The sequence below is a fragment of the Cygnus olor genome, chromosome 7 (assembly GCF_009769625.2).
Source record: "Cygnus olor isolate bCygOlo1 chromosome 7, bCygOlo1.pri.v2, whole genome shotgun sequence".
NCBI lineage: Eukaryota > Metazoa > Chordata > Aves > Anseriformes > Anatidae > Cygnus > Cygnus olor.
This window is the reverse complement of record NC_049175.1, coordinates 1,100,424-1,126,596: the sequence shown is the minus strand read 5'-3', so window position 1 is coordinate 1,126,596 and position 26,173 is coordinate 1,100,424. Positions and strand designations below refer to the sequence as shown.

The 26,173-nt window shown below is 37.4% G+C and overlaps 1 protein-coding gene across 6 annotated transcripts in view; it reads right to left on the bottom strand.

The window, feature by feature from the left end:
- ADK (adenosine kinase) overlaps positions 1–26,173 on the bottom strand; it is a 292,330-nt gene that overhangs the window by 152,676 nt on the left and 113,481 nt on the right. For all 6 annotated transcript variants that reach the window (XM_040564497.1, XM_040564502.1, XM_040564500.1 and 3 more), the window contains 2 exons: positions 8,367–8,539; positions 3,451–3,559 (listed from right to left, as the gene is read on the bottom strand). In XM_040564497.1, the coding sequence (XP_040420431.1) occupies positions 3,451–3,559; positions 8,367–8,539 (282 nt within the window). The remainder of the gene's footprint in view (positions 1–3,450; positions 3,560–8,366; positions 8,540–26,173) is intronic.

The window sequence follows — 26,173 nt, the reverse complement described above, 5'->3', positions numbered from 1 at the left end:
TATATCCAGCATCACAAAGGTGCTAACTGGAGTCAAATGACAACTAAAATTCTTCATTTTTTCTGCTCTCCTAAGCAACTCTTATCAACAGATACATTTTTTACAACCAAAATCTTCACATTTCAAGCCTTCATAACAAACGTAATGACTATATACAGAAAATCATATTCAAAATGTTAAAATGTTTGTGACTAAAGTCTAAGAAACTGAGTACCAGCAACTCCCACAAATTTCAGTTGGTGCTGAAAATATTATCTTAACAAAAATAAGTTACAGAATTCTTATAGAGATGCCTACACATTACAGTAATGTAACCATCAGCTTCTTCAATCCCTCTGAAAATAGGACAAGCAAGGTGCCCAAACATGGAGTTGTAAGATGCAACTATAACACATAAGAATTCTAAAATACAAGTCCTGACAGAAAACACAGATTCACAGAAAGGAAGAAAGAATGAATGAAAAAAAAATCATACACAAAACGTAACTTCAGATTGTTTTCCAGTCAGGCTGTGCCCCATTCACAATTTCAGAAACAGAGCGACAATGGTTAGTGTTATCACAACACTCCACTTATTCTGAAGTAAGGGAAATGTATGAGGAAGAGATTTTCTAGCCCCAGTAGGAACCAAATAATATCCCTAGCAATGAATTCTAATCAGACACGAGCAGTACAGCAGTATGACAAAATGAATATGACAGACCAGAAGATACAATATCAATGGCAGAAATTACTCCAAGTATAAGAATTATATATCTGGAAAAGAGAAAAAAATTGCATGAACTTTGACAGTCCATGTAACCCATCTTCAATGATACAACACAGTAATTTTGAATGATTAAGATACATCTTTAAAGTTCACTGTTTTTGAGAAAGCTGGGGCAGCCTCTCTCCCTTTTGCCTTAACTGTGATTTACAGCATTCTATTCTTTGCTAGTCTTTCTCCACTTTGTCTGCCGGATCTGATTACCAGATGGCTAAAATAAATGTATTGTGTTGATTCACGGTAACAGGAGTTGTCTTTATGGGTTCTTTCATGGGTTCACTATCTTTTCCTTTGTACCTATTCCTCCCTCTGTGAACTCATTAGATTTCAGGGCTAAGTTTCATCTGAGGACCTCTCTGCTGAATGCTGCATCGAAAAGCCTATCATCCATTCTAGCAAGCACATATAGATGACCACAGGGTACCGTAGACCTGTCCTAAAGCAACAATGGGCCTGCTCTGCCAAGAAAACAGATTGTTTGATAACCTCCGATATTTTTTCTTGAAAACCAAGTTCTGTCACTAATATACACTCTAATGCAATCCAGGAAATAGGTGACAGTTGGACAGAAAGAAGAAAATAAAAGCAACATATGCACAGAGCAAAGCCAAAATAGGTAACAAGACTGAAGTGAAGACAGACACAACAGTGAGAAAATTAAAGACTGAAAGAGCTGCCCTATACTGCACGAGTGGTAATTGTTCACTAGGTGGTTTTGTTTAATCCCCTAGACCACTACAAACTGGCGAGTAAATTAGAAAAAAAGAAAAGGCACAAACACAGTAGAAGGAGAGATTGTGTGTAGTTCTACACAGTCTCCTTTCTTTAAGTAAAGGTACATGAGGAATCTGTAATCTGAATTGATAACAGTATCCTAGAAAACTCTTAAATGAACCCAACCTCTAGTGCAATTGCTACAGGACTGAACCGGGTTCTTTACCCAACAGATCTCCTCTTGCAAGCAGATGTTTCCTTAAACTGAAGTCCACTTTGCAAATACCTAATATATAATATATTCCTAATAACACTTCAGTGTTATTTACTAACAATTAACATATGCACACATTGGGCTTTATTTTCAGTTTAGGACAATAATTCTATGTCTCTTAGTCAAAGGTAGGATGCTACAGAACTGACACCTGAAGAAAACCTTTCAATATATATAAAAATCTATACAGTGAATTACCTAGTCAAAATTAAAGCGACCAAACTGACTGAACACAGAAGAGTTGCTTTGGAAACTTTAGCTGGATGCTATACCTTAAAGAAATAAATCCCCTTTTACTTCGTTTAATGTTTCCCACTTTTCCTAAAGCATTTCCACTAAGTTTGATTTTTTTTAAATTATATATTGAAAACTTCGGTGGTATTTATATATAAACATGATAACAATATTAAAAATGCTTAGTGCAGCATACTAACATTTTTTGTTAACATTTGTCAATGTCCTTCATTTAACAATGCTCTTAGACTTCCAATATTTTTTTGGCCAGTAGCAATAGTTCCTAAGCATGGCATTTGGAACACACTGAGGTATAATTATGGGGAAATAAACACAGAACACTTGAAGAACAGACATTAAAAATGAGTAGACAAAACATCTCTATTTTTTTGATGCAGCACAAACATACAGCAATAGTAGCAGGATGTATTTTTCTCTGTACACTGAGAAGGTTATAAGTATTTTTTGACAGTTTATAAAGGGGCAGTCTTGGCCATACACAAGAATCAATAACAACCATGTAGAGCCTACAGCAGTGCACACTAACAGGCTGTAGGAGACATTAACACTAGCTAAAAGAAATAACTGTATATTCAATGAACTTGTTCCTCCTGAATAATCAATTTTTTACACTTCTTACCAGCTGTTCCCACATAGCTCAGGTAGCAGAATGGAAGCAGCTGTCATACAGAATCCATATATTACATGCACGTTATGAGATTTTTATCTGTCATAGATGTTTTGTGTTTGCTAATTTTGATCAGTCATATCAACTTGAGAGCAAGATGAAAACAAATTCACTGCTTTTATTTATGCAAGATGTAATCTACACAAATACAGTAATCTGGCTTGATTCATTCTGGATTGTTAAAACAAAACAAAACCAAAACCAAACAAAAATACTAATTGTGAATCTACTAATCTCCCATACTCAAAACCCTTTTATTCCAGAAGTAAGATTTCATCATTAAAATCAGTTTGCCCCACCACCCACATTCAAGAGATTTGTCACAATCATTGTTTCTGAAATATTGAGTTATAAAGGTGCCGTAGTAATTACTATGGAATAAATAGCAATTAAGATTGTTCACACAAATAAACTCAAACTGTTTGCAGTGAATAATTATGCTAATAGTGTTTTTCTACATAATTTGTACATCCTTCACAACAATTTACTAGAAAATGTGAAATGTAAATTTGATGCACTACTACAAAAGCTCTGAAAATATGTTTAGTTGTTATGATTTTTCCCACTACTTTAAGAAAGCACGCAAATAAAACATACTTCTACATTTGCACATTTAAATTTGAAGAAATCATACCATACTAAAATTGAAGCAGTCATTTTCTTTCATTACATTCATAAGAAATCATCCAAAACATATGCAATAGGCATGGCCATTGCTTAAATCTCTCATTGCTCTAACAGAAACTTTCACAATTTGCAAGAAGCTGAACTTACTGCTATATAGTAAACTTTGGCCTTTTCCACCAACTTCCAGTTCTTCTCCAAATCAAGATGCTTTTCCTTCTTATAGCAATTAGCAGCAGCGAGGTTAGCTACAAGAGACCTAAAAGATTAAAAATCAGGCTTTAGATCCTCCTTAATTCTACTGCAAATTTCTGATGAAGAACTGAATTTCTCACAGATATTCAAACATCCTCAGAGGAACATAAGAGAGAGAGACAAAAAGCACAATAAAATGAATATACTTTATTTGATCATTTCATAGTAGCTACTTCTGAATAATATATAAAATATAATTAAATTAAATTATAGATTTTAAATCCAGCTACCTAGTTTCCATAAACTAACACTATTATATTGGGCATACTCATTCATTTGTTTAGAATCAACCTTTTTCCATTTTGTCATCAACTCCCTACATACAGTGCAGCATCTGCAGGTTTTCATTAAAACTCTTCTATTACCCAACATCTAGAATGGAACAGCTGCTTTTCTTTATCTTCTAAAAACTATTTTCCCTCAACAGGACCAAACAGTTTTTGGATATGTATGTCCTGCCATTATCACTTTTCCCAATAAACAGTTATATTATTTTAAAAGCTTTTTTTTTTTTCTTCCCCTCAGACTTTTTTTTCCTCTAGCAAATGAGTAATCAGCTACTTGAAAATGGGTCCAGGCTTTTAGATGTTCAATTGTAAAAAACAAATGAACAAACAAACAAACAAAAAAAACAAAAGCACACCTTTGGTTTATCTGTGCCCTACTAGAAAACTACCAAAAACTCATTTGTACTTTATCCTTTCCTCACAAATTACAACACAAGACATAGGACACAACTTCAACTAGCAAGAATAAAAATACTTCCATTTTCTTTGCTACATATAAGATATACTCTGTTTTTAACCCTCCTCTGCAGACATTCAATTCAGCCCTATAAAACACACACAAGTTATAGATGTACTCCTAAAAGCAGGTCATAGACAGTTATACACTAGCTTTCAACTCTAGCTACCATGACTAAATTTCTCTGTGAAATTTTATTATGAAAAAGTTTCAAGACTTAATCGTGACAGGATGCACCTTTAAAACTAACACATTACTGTGTTAAGGTATTTAACCACAGTTGCCCAGTAGTGTGTAGTTACAGATGCAATGTGTGCATTGTGTGTATTGAAAAATGTCAGCTTCTACAGGATGTGTACAACCAATATCGTACGTACCATCCTTTTCCACATAAATGTTACTAACAAGCAATGACAGTGGGGCAGTGTGAACTGTTACAGGCTGCTCCTACCAGGGTATGCTTCTGCTTCCCCATTGAGTACCATCTACAAGCGTTCGGAGGTAATCAAGCAAGGAAATCTTGAAAATTTATTCCAACTCAAAACAGCATCTTTCCAGTACCACCATTTCTTTCTGTCCCTACTCAATAAAAAGCAAGAGCTTCCTGAAGCTTTCATCACTGTCAATCAAATGTGCGAGGTATGTCAAAAGTTAAACAAGAAGCTAGACTTTTTCTAAATATATTACAATATATATCAGAGTTCTGTGCCATTTCATCTCAGGAACATTCTTGGAGCTTCTCTCTTTAATTCTAAAGCCTAAAGCCAAGGAGAACTAATATGAATTTGGAAAACAGGCAGAATAAGAATAGAGTAAGCCTCTGCAGCAGTACTAGTAAAAAGGCAAGAAGTTTCGTTCTTGATGAATGTCACTGATAAGAAATCCATAGGAGGGAATCGAGTAAATCCAAGGAACATGCATGTACCCCTAGAAATCCTTTGAAAACCAAATAAAGCAAATTAAACTTCCCAGTTTTGTCAAGCCCTAAATATCCATTAAGACCCTAGCTGGAAAAAAATCTGCCCATATGTGTTGCTAAGTGAAAAGCAGTTATGTTCCAGAAACCTAAGCAAAGACCCTTCATATGTTTGCTTTCACTCACCACATGCCCCTGAAACTGTAAACCTAGCTCTCAGTGGCTAAGTCCAACTGTAGTGATGCTCTGCATGTTATATGTAATTAAGATTGCTTCACTGAAGATGAAGCAATTTAATTTGCCAAATTAAAACTGTAAGTCTAACAGCACTAAGTTCAACACATGGAACACAGAGAAGGTAGATGTTTTTCAATGAAATACAGTAATTGGAGACAGCCGAAGTGCTTCAAGTCTAACAGCTTAAAGGCAACTCTGTGCATGTACCCATGAGCAGAACGTATGAACCAAAGTCACAGATTATAATGTAGTGTAGGCACTATTTTAGAGTTTAATCATGAGTTATAATTTTCTCGAAAAGCTCTGAAAAAAACCAAATCACATCACAAATTAGCTCAGAACCCTTTTCAGCAAAAAGCTCAACAAACTTAGCAGAAACAAGAAATATTCACATCTGGGCACCTGGAACATAAATACACACGGTCACTTACTGGGAAAACCAGGAGTGCTATTTACTAGCTCACCGATCTCTAAAAGAGACAAGAAAGCTGAATTACCTGAAAAAGGAAGTTAGCACATGCCTCCGTTGGGATAAGAGATTAGCCAATAGAGATATCAACTGCAGCAGGCTGAAGACATCCTTACAAATCAAGAAAATGCTGAAAACCAAGTAGTGATCAGAGGGAAACAAAAGGCTGAGAATAAACTTGCTTGCAATAAAAGGAAGAGGGTTGCACAATAAAGGCTTTAGTGGCAACTATCAGCCTCTTTTTTTCTATCCTCTAAGGAGGGATATAAGTCTCTCATAATCCTTTCACACTCTCAAGCATGTTCTAAAACAGTGATTAAGATGAAGCACCACCAGAGATGAAGTTTCTGTTATTTGAGCAAAGATTTGATATTGAGAGACAAGTGTTTCATGTTAGGAAACAAAAAATACTACTTAATAAGTTAAAGAAGTGCTTGCAGACATTTTTATGAATAAATTTACCTAAGCTTTTAAATTCTATTGAAATGCATGGGAAACGATGTAAACATTTTTCCTGAGTTCACAATGCATGTCTATTGATGATCTTGACTTCGTTTTCCCATCAGGCCAACTAGGAAGTGGTGATTGCTACAAGGATGCATGCACAGACATTATGTCACTAAACAGAGAATCACAGAGCACAAACATCTTTACTGCTTGTCTTCTCTTTGAAAAACTGAATACGGATCTGAAGATAAAGGGGAAAATCTGTAGACATAATGAATGTCAAAAATCTGTATGAAGATGGATGAACTTCCTTTCTCCATTGAGTATGAACTTTCTTTTCTGAGAGTAAGACATTATGTATGGCATTAAATTGCAAGGGACAGGTTGATAAGCTGGAGGACAGGGCTGTCTGTCACTCAGTTGATCTCTAAAAGCCTGGAGAAAAAAGCTGGCAGAAGACTTAAAGGCAAATGCAAAGTCATGCAACTGCAGTAGAATAACTCCATGCAACAGTATAGGCTGAGTGTTGACAGGATACAATACCTTGCAGAAAAGAATGTGGAGGTGCTGGTGGGAACTTGGGACAAGAGACAGCAGTGTATCCTCAGAGTAAAGATTTGTCACATCCTGGCCTATATGAGCAAGCTTATAGTCAGCAGGGAAGAAGAAGTTACATATTCCAAACACGGGGATACCTCTGTTCTGCACTCCAGGTCACATCTGGAGTACCAAGTGCAGTTCTGCACTTTCCATTACAAGACAGACACTGACATAAAGGAGTGAGTCCAGCAGCGAGCAGTCAAAATTGTTAGGGGGCTGGAACATTTTACACATGAAGAAAGGCTTGGTTGAGTATTAAGAAGAGTCTTAAGAAGTTCCTAAGGGGATACCTTACTCTAGGGTTCTACAAATTATATGTTAAATTCTCCCTCCCCTGGCTCTTAGTTCAGTTAGTGCTGCTGGTATGGTATTTTGCTCTTATGCATAGCCATAAAGAAAACGTTCCTCAGGGTAACAGATACCATTTCCATTATTGTTTCAGTATCTAGTATCAGAAAATTTAGATGCTAGCAAATACCAGGGAGGGTTGGTTTGTGCTAGCAACATCTCAAGATTAAGGCAGATATGACTGTCTGGTTTTGGAACTTCTAAAAATCATCAGGAGGTAGGTAATCAGCAAACAAGAAATATTTAAGTTCAACTGTTGTGGATAGAGGGAGAAAGAAGAAAGCAAAGGGACATGCTCAAGATAAATGCCTATCATCTTCGTTGTCTCTTTCTAAAATTGTTTTATTGATTTTATTACAATACTCAAAATGGATGACTCCATAAACACTTTTTTTTTCCTCATGCAATGCTTTGAAACCATACAAAATACCACAAAAAATATTGTCCTTAGTCTATAAGTAAGGTTGAAGGTGTCAGAGGTCTGAAGAAGTAATTTTTATTTGCAGAGGCCATATGAAAAAAATGAATAAATTAAAACATGAAAGACAAAATTAAGAAACAACAGATAAGATGTGGACAACGAATTACAGTCACTAGGTCCTCCCAACAAAAAATTGTTTTTTCTTCCTCTTGCATAAAAGCAAGTTAACCCTTTTTATCAGGCTATATGCCAACATGTATCCTCTTTAAACACGTTATTATCTGATGTACATTCTTTACTTGCCAATCAAGTCTATTCCTTACATGGCAATCCATTTTCATAAAGGCTGTATAAACATACTTGTTAAGCAACTTTTGTCTTCCATATATTTTCTATCTTCAGAGCAACTGGAAACTTCAAAAGTTCAGAAAGAAGTAGTGGTTGAGTATGAGTTGAGTAACTGCTATTCTTTGAAGGTATATTAACACCACCTGATCCCAAACTATGTGCCATACAGCCCTGTGTTGTCTCAAACCAGTGTGATTACTTTATCATTCGAATTCAAATATTCCTAACAAATTATGTTCCACATTTTTGTGTCTTAGGAAAATATGGAAGGCCCCATATACCTGTTATCACTAGTGATGCAGGCAGCACAGGTTCCGGTTGGTTCTTCACTCTGCTCATAGTAATGGGCGTCCACATGAGCTTCCTCAGCCTTCTTCTTTAATATCTCTCCAAATTTATCTTTGCCAATGCACCCAAAGAAAGTTGCAGCTTTGTAAGGGCTCTGAATCATCCACTGCAGATTGACAGAAAAAAACAAAAGCCAACAACAAATAATTAACATGCCTGATATATTACTTGTCATTTTTTCTCTCTGCTCACCATATGTAATTCTGTGCTTACAGAGCACTGCGACACACACTGATCCTACAGAACTCTTCTGTGCCAGAAGTTAAAAAAAAAAAAAAGTCAGGTACATCAAGAGAGGGAAGGTCAGCAACAAATAAAGAATTTACTCCTAATCATCCTGGTGAGTGCTTAATAACTAATGTAAAGTTTACTTAAATAGATGTAGTTCACTATAAAATAGATTTGAAATACCTTGTAAAAACATAGAAAAAAGGTTCTTTAGCTCAAAGGATATGCTCCACGTTAGATTTAATCAAACGACATAGTATCTTTAACGGAAATTTGTAGAAAAGCAAAAATAAAATACAGAGAGAGAGAACATAAGGAAAACAACATTTAAGAACCCCCAAAGCAAACATTTAGCAACATTCACAAAACATATTCAAAAACAAAATGGTACTGAAAATAACCCTGTGTCTACCATTTGACTATACACAAAAAGGAAATGTTCCCCGCTCTCATTGTTAAACCACACATGAAAATACCTATCCCCAAATTATTAAGAGCAGTTCTGTCACTTGAATTGTAAGGAAAGAGCATAGCTGTATAGTGTTGCTAAGGTGCTATGTTATTTTATAAAACTTCTCTTTTATTAACACAAAATATACATCTTTCAATTCTAAATGTAACTACATTTGGTACTATGTTAAAAGATAAAACTTAGCACCGAAGTAAAATCAAGAGTGAACTAAAATATAAATGTGAAGAAATAATCACAGGCCCTACCCTGCTGGTGATGAGTCAACCAACTGAAGTCATTATAATTCCCTCTAATTACAGTCAGAAAGCTTATCCGCTCAATCTATAGTATGAATTAAAGGCTACATCAATTTACTGTTATACTAAAACCCTACTTATAATTGTTTCCTAATCAAGATTTAAATAAGTGATAATGTCTCCATTACGAATCAGCATTAGTGGTAGCTGTGGGTCATAGCAAGGTCAAGCAAGTGAGCTGCAAATACATGCTTTGTCACATCTTTATTACTTCTAGCTCCAGAAGAAAAAAAGAAATTCTTTAGTCATGCTAAAGTTTTCATTAATAAGGCAAATGGACAAATGTTCCAGGTCCTCTTCCCGCACCAGCTTGATATATATCAAGTTTAAAATTTTTAAAAAGTCTTGTCAGATGGTGGCAGCGTTCAGTCTCTTATTTGTGAAATGCACTCTAGATACGTTCTGCTTGTCTGTTCTGTATCACTCTAAATTAACAGATGTTAAATAAACCCCTAACGAGAGATTTATGTACAACATCCTCGTATTTCACATACATTATAGACACTTGCAGGGTGTTCATTTAGTATGTCTTAGAAGATATAACATTTTATATTTGGAGGTATGTTTAAGTAGAACAGATTATTTAACAAGACTAAAGATGTTGTGACCTACTGTAAGAAAATATGAAACCAATTTCTACACTGGTAAGAAGCACCTGAAGTCTTGCATCCCATGTTGAACAGCATGCCTTACTCTCACAAAATAAAAAATTAACAGCAAACGCTATGAATAGCATTTATCAAAGCATCAGCTTTCCACAAACCCCAACAGTTCTTTATATATATATATATATATATATATATATATACATACACACGCATATCTGTAAAGATTTTGAGCTACACCTTAGGGTTACAACATTCTAGCAAATGACATAACTTTTCCATCCTTTACATGTAAAGTCTGACAACATTTGGAGCAGTACTAAGTAATATTTCACATACATCTTTGTGAAAAAAATGGAATTCTGTTAAAATATCACAGTTTGGGCTATTGGCAGCAGCTCAATTTGAATTCGGATGTGATAACATGCCATATATAATTGTCACAATCCTTACTTTAAATGTAAGTAAAGTTATTCTTGAGAATTGGAAGTCATGATCTGGGGCTTCTTGAGATGAACCTCTGCATATTGTGAAGACTAGTTCTTACATAGGCAGAGGTTCTGCTGATGCTCATGATTATTTGAAACACAGAAATTACTTGGTGGGCTACACAGCGATTACCACTGTATAGATGTTCTTTTCATGTGAACATCTGAGCTAAGTTAAGCAACACTGAGGAAGATGGAAAAGTAGTTCAGCAGTGTTTCTGGATAGAGTCTCTCTTCACAGATTTCCAGTTACAAACACTCCCAACTTCTTGGAACCATCTTCACATATTCCCACAACAAAAGTAGTGAGGTCTTGCTAGTTGCCTAAGAACTCCAAACTGTTCTTCCTTTACCTCAGTTATAAGTCTACATATTAGTAAAGGCAAAACAGGGACATGATGCTAAAAACTTGATGAAACTGAACTACAGAAATACACCTGTGGCACACCACTCAAGTTGTACCTAGTGGGATGAGCCACAGAAAGCACCTTGCTGGGACTAGAGTCTAATTTTGAATAACATGATATAGAAACAACAGACTTCTATGGACCACTTCACACACCATTATTATTATTATCATTGCTAACATTTTGGCTAAACTACTCTAAATGGGAACAGGGGCTCAATCATCAGAAGACTATTACCACAATGAAACGACCATGCAGTATTACATCCAATATCAAACTAAGGCCAATAACAAACTGCACACTTTAATGCCAGGTATATAGTCATATAAACCGCAAATTCAATTTATAGATTTATGTGGAATAGAAGATTTAATTGAATGAAAAGACTCTAGTCAGAAACAGAAAATGACCCAGCTCAGCAGGCACTAGCATAATGAGTTAATTATCTAGGGTTTGGCTAGGCAGTGAGGCATCTATTAACTTACTGTATTGACAGTCTGGTCAGGAGAGGTTGGCACCTGGCCACACCAAGAATCTTCACTATTACCCCTGGGAATTTGAGGCTGTTAATGGCCCAAAGACAGAAGTGTCAAAAGTAGGAACTCATCATGAAGGAGCAAGACAGTCTCAGGAAGGGAATACCACAAAGGAAACTCAAAATCTAGAGTGGTTTATGAAATCTAGTGTGTTTCTCCATCCTAAAGTTTTCTTCTGTCAATACAGCATGGACATCAGGTACACACAAGGACAGGCCCTGACCTTGTCAGTCAGAATAAGCATCTGTGACAGAGCAAGGCGTAGAGGAAATATAACACCTTTCAGATGCTCTCTTGAGTTAAACAGATTGCATTTGCTTCATACTTCTGTTGTATGCCCTCTAGTAAACTAAAAGCAAATACAAACATTTTTTTAAACAACCTTTTTCTTGCCTTTAACATAACCCTGTCTTGAAATTAGGCTGATTTCATTACTTCAAATTACCCTATGCCTACAGGCAACTTATTCTTATGATCAAATACTGAAGCCAGCACATTGACAAGTGGCCAGCATCCTGGCCACCCAAAGATATACCAGAGAATGACAGAACGCTTCTCTCCTTGTTTTTATGACACCGACTTGGGTTCACAGAAGCAGCAGTATCTATCTGTTCAAGTGTTTTTTGGTGATCTGAGTTAACAGGGTGAATTCCGTGGCATGCTTAAGCTGTCAGAGAAGCCTGAGAATCTTTGTGTTCCCGGGAGAGGGTGGCAATTGCAGAGAACAGCATCGTCTTTTCTTGCAAGATGTTGAGATGCCAAGAAAACTTGGTAACAAACAAAACTTCTGAAGAATGAACTGGGACTTTGTCATACTGCTTGGAGTTAACTACGTCCCACTCACACCCTCAGCCTCGAAGATGTGGTACACCTATCTGCCACTTTTGATTGATTACTGAACAGCTTTGGAAACGACCTTTCCCAAATTACAGAAGCACTTCTACAAGCACTTCTTCCAACACGAGAAGGGACTTGACTTTAATTGGCTGCTCAGTGCTGTCCTTTGGGAACGATATTCAAGGTGAGCTTACAGAGTTACCTGAATGTTGTCTCATACCCAGAGAACCAAAAAAATGCACACTCACGCAATATGAAAATCATCAGTGGTCTTAAAGAATTACCCCCGAAACAGAGAGGTGGGTGTTCATTGATTTTTATTTCCCAAGTATCCCATTTAGCTTGAGAACACCATGCTTTTGACCAAGGGGTAGAGCCCAGTATCCCATATCACAAAATATCTGTGTTTAAAGCTTTTCTCTACTGTTGCTAAGATCCAAGTAAAGGGAGGACCAAGGCAAAAGCAGCAAAACTAAATACTTGACCTCATTTACCTCATTATCATCAGTTGCAAAGAGACTTCTCTTGCAAAAGAGGAGTTTGCTACTGCTAGGTTTCAATAGACAACCGTTTGAGACTGAAAAACACCACCATACCGAAGAAGCTTAAGACAGCTTTATAGCCCTCTGACTAAAACAAAGATCCTTCAAAAATAATCTTGTTTTACTACGGCTTCATGCTTTGCTGTAGATGACACTAATAACTGGATAACATTGATAATAGTAACAAGGAGGTTGACAATGGTATTTGCTATCAGTCCCACATTGTTCTCCATCTGAACTTCCTAGCTCCTGAACTTTTTTTTTTTAAAAAAAGCTTCAGCCAGTAGTGCATTTCCACACCTGTCAGTCATCTTAAACTAACAGTGCCAAAGCATACAAAGCTTTGCTTTGACTGACATACCTTCTGTACATAGAAGCTTTCAGCTGTAGACTTGAAGCCTAAATACCCAGGAACTGACAACACAACAAGAAGCATTATGCCCCTTCGCAGTGAAGGATCTTCAAAACTCATTAACACTACTGAATACAGACATCTGAAGTGCATCTGAAGTGCGTTATTTGAAGTTGGACTCTTCTCTGCATGATCTGTCAAATCTGATCTTATTTTAAATTGCATCTCACAGAGGAGAGGACTCCAAAGACCTAAAATTAGCTAAGACTTAACATGTTTGCTAAAATCTAAACTAAACAATGCTAACAACAACTTATGAAGCATTCTTTTTAGTCTATCAGAGCAGGAATGGCTTGTTTTCATACAGCAACATCTGGACCATCTATCCTCTTGAGAACGTAAAATGAGTCCATACACCCTTCAGAAGGGTTCACCAATCTGTTGTCCGCCTAGAACATTTCCTATCACCAATTATATGCGTAGTCCATTAAAAAGCTTTTAGGAATATTGTAATATTAAAAGAAAATACATCACACCTCATCTTAGAAAAACAGATAAAGCAAGCAAAAGTGGGATCAGAACCTTACATAGATCTTAAAAGAGGGAAAACCTGCCAATATGCAAAACAATCCTAAAAAAGACATCAATGTTACTGTTCCAAGTGAGTGAGCTCACATTTCTTGTCAGTGATGTGATACATCTCATGCACAACTGGAATGCAATATTTAGTTACCATTACACACACCATATCATTTCAAATCCCTACTGTGGTGTGCTAACCCCAGCCAGCAGCTATGACCCCACCCAGTCACTCACTCACTGTTCCCCAGAGGGAGGAGGGAGGGAATTGCAAGGGCAGCAGTGAGAGAAACAGGTGGATCAAGATACAGTTTAATAAGTGAAATAATAACAATGTTCTTCCTCCTTCCCCCCTGTAGTGGGTTTAGGTGGCAAGGTTTTGGTAGCAGGGGGCCATAAGGGTGGCATCTGTGAGAAGAATCTAGAAGCTGCCCCATGTTAGGTAAGGGCCCCACTGCTGACCAGAGCGGAGCCAATACGTGATGTTGTTTGTGCCTCTGTGAGAGCATATTTAAGACAGCGGGAAAAAAAAAAACGCTGGACGACACAGCAGCTGGGAGAATGAGAGGAGTGAGGAACAGCCTTGCAGGCGCCAAGGTCAGTGAAGAAGGAGGGGGAGAGGTGCTCCAGGCACTGGAGCAGAAGTCCCCTGCGGCCTGTGGCGAGGACCATGGTGAAGCAGGCTGCCCCCTGCAGCCCATGGAGTACCACGGTGGAGCAGGGTTCCACGCTGCAGCCCGTGGAGGAGACCACGGTGGAGCAGGTGGACCTGCACCGACGGAGGCTGTGGCCTGTGGAAGACGCCTGCCAGAACAGATTCCGGGCTGGACCTGGAGCCCATGGAGAGGAGACCACGCAGGAGCAGGTGGCCTGGCAGGAGCTGCTGCCTGTGGGGGATCCAGGTTGGAGCAGTTTGCTCCTGAGGGATGGACCCATATCTGGAGCAGTTCTTTAAGAGCTGTTGCCTGTGGAAAGCCCACTCTGTATCAGTTCAGCAAGGACTGCATCCCGTAGGAGGGATCCCACAACACAGGGGACGAGAGTGACTGAGAAGGAGCGGCGGAGAAGCACTATAGACTGACCATAACCTCCCGCCGCTCGGAGGGAGGAGGTGGAAGAGGGTGGATGGAGGGGAAGGTGCTTTTGGTTTCTTTCCTTTGTTTCTCGCTTTTCTAGCTTGTTAGTAATAGGCAATAAATCTTACTATCTCCTTGTGCTGAGTCTGTTTTGCCCGTCACGACAATTACTGCACGATCTACCAGTCCTTATCTCAACCCTTGAGCCCTTTTCACCTTATTTTCTCTCTGTTCCTCTTTGAGGAGGGGGAGTGAGAGATCGGTTGTGGTGGAGCTCGGCCACCCACCCAAGTAACGCGCCCCCCCCCCCAAAAAAAATAAAAATCAAACGATGCAAAGACAACCACTCACCCTCTTCCACCAGCAGTCTGAAGCCTAGCCAGCCTCTGAGGAACAGATACCTTGGAAAAATTGCCCCTGCCTCCTCCTCCCCCCAGTTTTATGCTGAGAATACTCTATACAGCATAGCATATCTCCTTGGTGAGTCTGGGTTAGGGCTGTGTCCCCTCCCAAATTCTTGCCCACTTGGTGGGGAAGGGGTAGGGTGGAGGGTGAAGTGAGAAACAGAGATGGCCTTGATGCCGCTCAAGTACTGCTCAGCAATAGCTAAAAACATTCGTGTGCTATCAGCACTGTTCTGGTCACAAATCTAAACCACAGCACCATGCAGGATGCTATGAAGAAAATTAACCTGAATCCATCCTCAGCATACCTAGCTCAGGAATTACTGTTACAAGCAGTCTCGAATACAGCATTAGGACCCTGCAAAACAGACAAGATAATACAGTTTTGTTCCAACACCTTTGGAATCCTTTTTCCCTTTCTTTTTTTTCATTGATAAACAAACATTTAAAGATCGCGATGGCTATTATCACTTAATGGCCACAGAAAAAAAATGGAAAATGAAAAAATAAGCTTATCTTTATAAAAGCAGACTTGCAAAAAGGAATCCCATGTCCTGTACAGTAATTCCTCCACCATCAGTTGAAGCTGCCAAATCTTGCATGAGGAAGTGATATTGTTAAAATGCATGACAACACCCTCAAGCAACTTCCACAGTCAAACGAGATAAAAGCAATAATATTTTGTAAAGGAAAGACTAGCTAAATCCTTGCACTGAGACCAATATCTACATCTTATCAGGATTTGGATGACAATACACTATCCAAATCCTTGCACAGGAATATCCGTTAGGTTTAGCGTGGTGCCTCAAGTTGCATTTCACTATAGCTTTTTGAATTAATTGTCCATCAGAACATCAATCATCCAGGAAGAGTAATTCATTTCTACATTTAAAAAGACAAAGCTAACAAACTGCCTCTTGACAAGATCTATTGTACAAATAACTGTTTTCAGCTCTGCTGTTTTCTTTTGCATTTCACTTCCTATTCTTCCCCTCTCGCCCTTCATCTGCTTTTCTGATGTTTTATTTTTAGTCTAGTTTCTAAACTTCTTGTTGTACAAGAAAATACAACCACATTTTCAGTAATTAAACATGGAGTAACCATATTTCAAAGTTTCAATGTGGCCAAAGCTAGCTCTCATTTATTCCGACCCTTACATATTGGCCAGTCCAGACTGTTACCTCTAATATTCCTTACTCAGACACCCTCTTATCTTGTATTTCTAATGCTATCACTCTGCCTCCAACATCTGAATTGCTGCAGCCTCTCTTCTGAAGTTCATTGTACGTTATTTGAGACCAAAGGCAGAAAGGCTCCTGCAAGAACTTGCAAAGCACATAAATGAGACTGCAGCTAGCCTTGAGTGCCGTCCCCTGCAAAGCACAGAACCCAAACCATCAACTACCTCCTTGTTTGATCTGATGCATCGCTCCCTTTCCCCTTTCACAATGTGAATGTGGTCCCTTCTCAAAATTAAGTAAAAAATAATACACCTAGATAACAGGACTGGTCATGCCAGTTCTTCATCCCTCACATGACAGTTACACAAAAGCTGTCACAACAGTAAGAATCCTAGGTTTACTTCTGTAACTGTTTCAGTGTATACAGCTGTTTATTAAGAAATTTGTTAATGCTACAAAGCTGTGTATGAGATAAGGCTCAATAGTACCTTTATCAGTAAAAGACCTCAAAGATAGTAACTTCCTCATTGAACACCAGGAAATATGGCAAAGTGGCAAGTAAAGCCCAACAAAAAGAGTCTTGATATTCTGTGTGGTTAGGAGCTGTGGTGTGTTACTAAGAGCATGCTAACATAAGAAAATGCACAGTCACACTTGGGTACAGTAAGGCTTACTGTGCAACTGTGCACTGCTGCTAACCATGCCTCAGCCTACTCTACATGTACAGAATTAGCACTCACTTCATGGAGATACAAGGAAGACTTAAGCACTTTAAAAATGCCCTTAAACTTTCCAGCATAAACCACTGTATATTACTTAAGTACTAAGCTGTGAATGAAGATGATATTGTTGCAAAATGGCATTTTAGGCTATTTCACATATCATTTTGCATATCTGTAACCTTAAAGCAAGTCTTCCTTTCCAAAATGTGTGCATGTGTCACTCACTTCCTTGCTAGATGATGTACAGTCTCAATGAATACACCCACACTCCCAATCACAGCAAAAAATCCAGAAGTGAAGACATTTCCTCCATTGTCTGGCAGCACAGAGTTCATAAAGCAGAAACTGTAAACAGCTGCCTATCAGCTTCTATCAGCAACAGTATCAAAAACAGATGGCAAAGGTCAAGTCAAAGTTTATTGACAGTGATGAACTTTGACAGCCTCTATTAAATTACTTCTTCCTTCAAGGTGTATGTGATCAAAGCAGCAGAGAGATTTTCACTCAGTCACATAACAAGCTATTTGTTGAGATTGAAACATCTGGTCAGTATCTCCTAACACTGCAATTTCATGCACAGTTAGCAACAGGGTACATTTCTTCTCTTCTTCTTCCAGGGTCCGTAAGGATGGCACATATGGCTGATCATTTCATTCAGAAAGGTTACAATTCCAGGCATTACGTACAATTGTCTCTATGCTTTATAGTATTTTAAGTCTACCCACCATCGTTTTCCATCATCACTGCTGTCTGCTCTACTCTTCTACTATAAAAGCCCACAAATATGACAGAGCACTTAAAGCTTAACAGCTTTTGACTACTGAAGTTAGAAAGCAGTTAAGGCAAGCAAGTTTTTAAAGTGGCAGGTCTTCATCTATCTGTTGTCAAGAATTCTCAATACATTAAACTATTTACCAAAGTGCTTGTAACACATTGTAATTCTTTTCGTCACAGCAAACCCTTCATCTTAAAAGGCTTTCCTGAGCAATTAGAGATCACCCTTGTTACTAATTTATAACTTACTACACATTTTACAAACATAACTTACATTGCATTTCAAGTTAATGTGTGACAATTATAAAAACTTGATTAATCATAATCGTATTTCTCAACCAAATATAGCAAAGAAGACAAAATGTTATCTATCCCAAATGCTGAAAATGCTTCTTTATAAAATTATGCATCTATGTTGCCACAGCAACAACTAGTGGGTAGTGTGAAATGTATTTCCACCTTACATTTCTGAATCCCAATCTTTGTGGGTCAAAAGAGATGGGAAAGGCCAGTTGCAAATGTGCCTATAAAAAGTATACGTCATTTACTATTAAATAACTTGAATTTTTTTATTCAGTTAATAGTTAATTTCTGTATCTCATTCCCATGCTGTCTGATTCAAATAGTATCTGAACCTCACAAGTTTACCTAATAGTCACAGGAATATGCAGACACTCAAACTCCTCAGTACAACGATGCATCATGCCCAGATGCTGCACCAAACGCATAACAGAGGGGTGGGCTGGGAAGAGAGAAAGTGGATCAACTCCCTGCAAAAATCTGCAAAACACTTGAAGAGACATTCCTGAGATGTCACTGAAGAAGCCTAGGTTTTTCTGAAAAAAACAAAACAAAACAACAACACTTGGCAATACAACATCTATGGCAATGCTTCAGTAGTGCCTCACTGTTTTGAAGAAATCCTATGTGTAACTTTTTTTTTTTTTAAACAGTATTATCCACTAGAAACTATTGTTTCCTATAATTGGCAGATATAGCTCACAGGTAACAGGAACTTGTTTACAGATTTTATGTGAGAGCCTAAATAAGAGCCTGTCACACTATGCCACAAAGGCAATCAAGTCAGGAAGACAACTAATTAGCTGCCTCTTAGTGCCAACAGCACTAGTGTACAAATTAACATGTTAGCCAAAATCTGTTTCTTGATAGGAGTGTGAAAGAGGAAGTGTTCCAGGAGCTCCAAATAAGTTCTAGAGTGATATGGTAAGCAAAGTAAATGAGTGATCTTGTAAGGAAATGGAAAAAAAAAAAAAAAAAAAAAAAGCTCCAAAAGACCAAAATACCTAATCAGAGGGTGCAAAACTTTGTTGAGTATGTACAGCAATGCTTATAGCATCATGGTGGAGCATTCCACCCAAGCTGATAAAAACTTTCTTTCTTCCAGAGTTAAGAAAGAAGTTTCTCCAAAAGAAATTACAAATTAAAAATAAAATACAATTAAAAAATCTGCTATTTCTCCTCTAGCTTCAAGGCTTACTCTCACTAGACTAGGATCCTTCTGAATAACAAAGGCTTCAGAAAGGTTTTATTTGGCTTTGAGTCTACCCATCAGGAATTTACATTTCAGGATTGGCTTCTCCTAACTGTTATCCCAAATACTCCATCCACAGTTCCACATGGAAATGCCTCCCCTCCAACGTTCAGTGTGCTTAAGGAGCGATCCCTCTCCTAAAGAAGGAGAGTATGAATCAACTCAAGAATGACTGCCTTAGAACAGGTAAGTCCCAGAAAAACCTACAGATGCTTTGGGTCATTTGCAACCACAGAAAGTTGAAAACTTGGAACCTTCAAAGACTGCCTGGTACACGGACACAGTTGAAGGTTTGAGAGAATCTAGATCCACAGAGCACATGTGGACAATGATTTCAAATAAAAGTCATGCACGCTCTTAGAACATAAGAAAATTACATACCATAGCACTCCCAATAGAAAGTATTCACTTTCTCAAAAATAAATGTATTTTTATGCTACTGTAACAAATTCATTATTTTAATTGCTATACATACAAACATTGGTGCCTTTACACAGTTCAAAAAGCAACAGTTACCTTCAGATAAAGTATATAATTTCACATTTCTAAATTACCTTTCAGGTCCTTATTCCAGTACCAACAAGATACAAAATCAACACAGACCATTAGCTGCACGAGAAGTACTCATTTCTTATCATTTCATGCTGGCTGACACTCAGAAGCCTGGACAAGCGGCCATCCCATGCAACGCTCTGCTCGGGCGGCTCATCTGCCCCAGCGGCTCAGGAGGCCCTGTGCATGTACCATCACATCCCTCTGCTCGCCTGCCAGAGGCCTGATGGATTCAGAGCGCCGATTCCCCACACCAACACCAGCACCAGCCCCTGCGCCCTGCAAAAGTGGGAGGGAGGTCAGAGGCCTCCTCTGCAGGACTTCCACGGTGGCAGTTTTGAGGCCCACCTCAGAGAACTTCGAGTTACCGCCTGTCGGATAGATGGCACTCTGCTCCTCCACTGCAGTCAATATTATCCATTTACACAAATAAATGGCTTTTATTCCATTCACCAATACCTGAATGGTGACAATATTATTTTTCCTATATCTCATGCATGTAAACACTGCTTTGTATTCAGCCCACTTCACAACAATCTTACTTTTCCCTTTGCCAGTTTCACCCACACCTTTAGATTTGCTGTGGTTGGACATGAAGAATATCTTTGCCAAAACATTTCTAAAGGAGGCTTCTGTTTGTCATCAACTGTAAATATATTCTGTTCTCATTCCCAAGATAGCAAGCAAAACAGCAAAATGTAATTATTCATTAACATTGTTGATTATTTTTTGAGCTAATATACTCCTTCCTTCATGGTAACTTCTATACCTGCAAGAAATTTTAACCAAACAATTCATTATTTTTAAACAAAATGGACAACAGAAATCACATATAATTATACACAGCTGAAAGCGGTAATTGGCAGTACCTGAATTTCTTGGCATATAGCTCAAATTCTGTGCTAAGTTCAAATAATTTTCACAGAACAGATAGTTTAGTCACCAACTGCTGTATACTCAAGAAAAAGGACTGCAAATTGCTTTTTTTTTTTTTTTTTTTTTCTGAATTCAGTCACAGCTAAAAGCTTTGACATCTCCCATGATCAGCTGAGCCACAACACTAACTCCCAGACCTCATCTGGCATGAGTAGAAGGTGAGGGACACATTTAATAGAATGTTAGTTTTGATTCATAGAAGAGTTAGTCTTCTACTGTTGGTTTCACAAACTGCAAGACCAGACTTGATGAACCTTATCTTTTTCACAATAGAAATATTTCTTTCAAACTCTAAAATCAAAATTAACCGAAAGAAATCAATACACGAAACACAAAGAAGATGTTTTGTTGATAACTGTATAATCCTGATCCAGTTAATATTCTTTGAAAGTTATTAAAAAACAGTCAACATGAGTTGTATTTTGAAGTTAAAGATCTCCTTTTCCAGTTTCCTCTGAGATGCTGGAAAGCCCAACAGAACTGATTGTGATCTCAATTAATCCAATTTCATGTTGATGTAAATTTATTCACTTCAATGGAGTTGTGCACAATTTATGCAGATGCAAATGAGATCGAATCCAGGCCTATTTTGACCCTGTATATATTATGTTTTCATTTGGCAGAGTAACTTATTTTTTATTTCACCTAAAGGAATATCTGCAAGTATGTGTGTATTGCTTCGTTATTTCAATGTTTAAAAATGAACAACAAAAAACCCCCCACAACCGCCCATTATCACCTATAATGCACATATACAGTGCCTACCTTACTAAACTATAACAGTTAAGATATGTCAAGATATGACATAAGATATATCAAGGATTGGTGTCGAGTACAAAACACTCTTAAGAAAGTACCTCTTGAGTGTAAAGTAAAATAAGGAAACAATATCTCATCTGCTTTGAAGTTTGTGTAACAGTAAAATGCCAAATCTTCAAAAACCAACAGTTTATGAGGGGAATATGGAGTATTGTCGCCCTTTTTTCCTGTGAAGAATAAACTGTAAATGGAATTCCTGTAATGAAAACAAACCATGTTTATATATAGATAAATAAGTACAACTTCATTTTCAAAATATGATTTCATCACAGCCACGAGCCCCAAATATTCAGGCGATGGGAACAGAGCTCCCTAAGCATCTCACTCACGCATTGAGATTTGCCAAAGATCAGATAAACCGCCTGCCAAATCACTCAAGTGTTATAAACAAGTGACCCTTACAGAAACCTAATTCAGCAACATGTATTTCCAATCGTTTCTGATCATGTGATCAGCAAGAAGTCTTTTAAATACAGACAAAAAAAACAATACAGACTGAAAATTTGCTCATCTTCTGTTCTCCCAATTCACAAATTTAGGATTTTCTCATCTACTTTTTTCTGTATTTTGGGATGTCCACTATTAACGAAGATTGCACTGCAAGCGTGAAATACCAATTCACAATTTAGTTTTGAAAGGCAAGAGGTGGAATAGTTACCACTGAAAAGGAGACAAAAGAGTCAATGAAGTATCCAGAAGGAACTGCTATTCAAAACACACTCTAGGACCTTTATGTTACTACTAGCATCATAGCTAATAACTGTGCAGAAAAGAAACTAAATGATCATCCCCTGTAGGCAAAATTTGGTGTGAGACGCTCTTTGCCATAGAGGACACACAATGCATCTCACTCAAATTCACCCAAATTCAGTCAATGCATTGCGAATACAGTGACTTGATTAGTCATTATAAAATCTGTCACCCACCACCACAGACAATTCCAAGCACCCAGAATTACCTGCTCTTTATAATAAAGCTGTCATAAAGTACCTCCATCTGAGCATATATAACAGTCCATTTACTTTAAGAAATATTTTTGTGTATGCTTTATAGAAGCTAAAGACGTAAAACAGCATAAGCAGCAATGTAATTCAGCGCTCTCTGCTGTTTCCTGCACAGGGGCACTGACTGCTTTCAGCAGCACCGGGCAAGCCAACAGCCCTGTATCTTGCTTGCACTGGCTGCAGAACATGCTAATTCTGAATCCTGAAGATTCAGTGTATCAGGCAGCATGTACTTCATCTGAAACCCTAACTGCATATGTGCTAATTAATTTGGGTCTAAAATTATCCTGTTGTTACTTGATCCTTTTGTATCATCTTTCTTCTGTGCAGCACAAACCCCATAATATAAAGAAGTGCAAAAGTATAAATGTATTTAACCTAACATCTAAGGAAAACTAAAATGAAGTGTTTTCAAACTAAAAATTGAAATGATGAACTCTTGGGATACTTTCCCTCTCAACAAGATAAAAATTGCAACATAATTTTAAGGATTCTTTCTGGAGTTTCTGGATGTTGTCATTATTGTTAGCTGTTCTACTAATGTTAATTACATCATTACATGATTTCCCATGGATAACAACTTGTAATTCCATCTACTTATTCTCTAAAGAGGCAGAAGAACACAGTTGATTAGGAGGCTGTCAAGATGATAAAATGATATCCAAGGCAAATTTGTATTTGTAATACAGCATGCAAGATTTGGAAATGATACTTAAAACAGAAGCAGTAAACTAGCTGCAGGCACTGAATGTATGCTTCAGGCAGTGAATGTATGAAAAATGCCAAGACATTAGAATATCTGAGGCACCACCAAAAAAAAAGATTCTAAATTCCATTAAGAGGAGAATCTGTCAATAAATCAACTGACAGGTAATTACAACTATCAATATTAAAACACTCACCAGTTATAATTGGCATAACACCACTTCTCTTGATGTAAAAGCTTACAAGTAACTACATAAAAGGTTAACTCATTAATTTGTTCTTAATTTTCCAGAACAAATTCTTAAGTAGTTCAGATTCTTTTAACCTAAAAGCCAATTTTCTGCTCATACTTATATTGGTGGAACCTGACTGATATCAGTGGGATTACACCAATATGGATTAAAAGAGAATTTGGTCCTATTATCTTGATTCTGATAAGTTGCTATATACAGTGTATGACAATTCAAGTTTAAGTCTTCAGAATACAAATATATTGTTCCCTCAGTGGACTGTGAATATGTTCATTAATAACTGTAAAGCAATTTGAAACTGAACAACCCGGATCAATACTAGACACTGTTATAAAATTACTGCCTATGCATTGGATTTTATTGTCAATCTCATTTTTTTTTTTACTCTTAAGAAAATACAATTACATTTCTTTTTCACCAGTTTAGGTATAAAAGCTACTTGCATAAAACCAAAACAATTTAGTATTAAGAGCAACAAACTGAAATTACGGTAGTTTGTTCATGTGTTAATGAAAATCATTTCTGCAGATTATTTTAACAGTGCTGAAATAATTCATCCCTTTATTAACATGACATAACCCACATACTGGAAAATACTGTAGGGACTTGATATGTTATCCCAAGGTTGTTTTTTTTTTGTGTGTGTGTGTGTGTCTGTGTTTTTTTCTATAGAAACCAGGTTTTATTTGTTTCTTTTTTAATATTCTTATTGATATAGCAATGTGATTCCTCTTATTTTAAGACAGACTAATACAGAACTGAGCAAAAGCTACTAAAAGCAGCCCACCCCTGGCAACAGACCACCTTTCAGTTAGTCACATTTCTAATACATATAATCCCATATTCACACTTCACCATACCACATACCAATGTACAGGTGTTGCACTGTGAATGATCTGTGGAATCATGATAGAAGATGGCCAGGATGGGTTCTCCCTCTCTGGGATGGGATCTCTCTAGGCAGAAGGTATGAACTGTGTATTGCCACTTCAGCACATTATCTGACTAGGCATTAGTTATCATTGCCATTGCTTCTTTTTTTGTAATTTTATTTATCCTTTCTTTTGCCATTCAAATTTATTATTTTTTTTCCAGAAAACAAATTGACCTGTTGCATAAAGATCTCCAGATTTGTGTGAATCTGAAATCTGTTATGTGCTAGGTTTTACACTGGAATTTCAGAGGAGGAAACCCCCAGTCATCAATTTCTCAGAGGACCTGAAAAGCATTGACCAAGTTTACATTTAGCCTCACAAGGCTAGTATTTCTACTGATGAAATGCAACTGGGTAATGAAGATTCTTTACTTTCAGACCTCTCTGGTTTTCTCATGGAAGAGTTCCTCTACTTTTGCAATACAGATTCCACATAGAATACAAGCATTTTCTTTCCTGATTTTATTTCTATGGGCCACTTTTAAGTCCATGACTACTTTTAGATCTCTTGAACACTAACAGACAAACACAAGCCAAATACTAAGCAATAGCCTCCTTCAAAGGGTAGGTTAGAAAATGAATCTGAATTCAGTTATTTCAAGTCTACCTCTTCAGTAGGTGCTCCTATTCCTCCACCAAGCTCAAAACAATAGAAAGATACCAAGGAACTAGTATTACTCACTCACAGCAAACCTTTGTGAACAGACTAGTGTCATGCTTGGTGTGTCTAAATGCAGATTTATCAAATCCTCAGATCACCCCTACAAAGAGTAAAATTAATTGCTCACTGTGAGGATTCCTTCTATATTTGGCAATACTAAAAGCTCTCCCTTCAGCAGCAGTGATTTTGCTAAGTTGTATCTACAGCACCAGCATACTTTCAAGGGCTCTTTGTACACAAGCCAAAAAACACTTTATTTTCAAAATTGGGTTTGTTAAAATCTCAGTCTAAGCCAGTATCTTAACATTTTGGAAAGTTTATGGTAACAAATGTAGGAAAACGATGTTGTTACAGTCATTCCTGCAATTAAATATGATTTGCAGATTAATTGTTTCTTTAAAAAAAAATCCCAATTTTTTCCTCCACTAAAAGCCGAAAGTAGCATACCTTAGTCAAGGAAGCATATTTAATTTCCTTGCTAATCCATTATACATCTTAACAATTGCTCAAGTCTCAACAAAAGATAGCAGTTTAAAAATAAAGAAAAAAAAGAGAGAGGTAAAAACACAAGAAAACAGATACCTTGTTCTGTTTCAGAGAGAGGTTTTAAAAAGACAACCACCCTACAGTTCTGTAGGCTGCACATTCAGAAGATAGGAAAGTAGGAAGCCACAAAATTCCTTTGAACCCTAACCTTACCAGAGATCTCACACAGCAAACTCCAGGTGTTGCAAAATTAAACTAAAAAAACAAACAATCTTGCAACGCTTTAATACCAAAGTCTAAGCCTACTCCTCAAATACTTTAGACTCCCTTAAAAGAAAAAC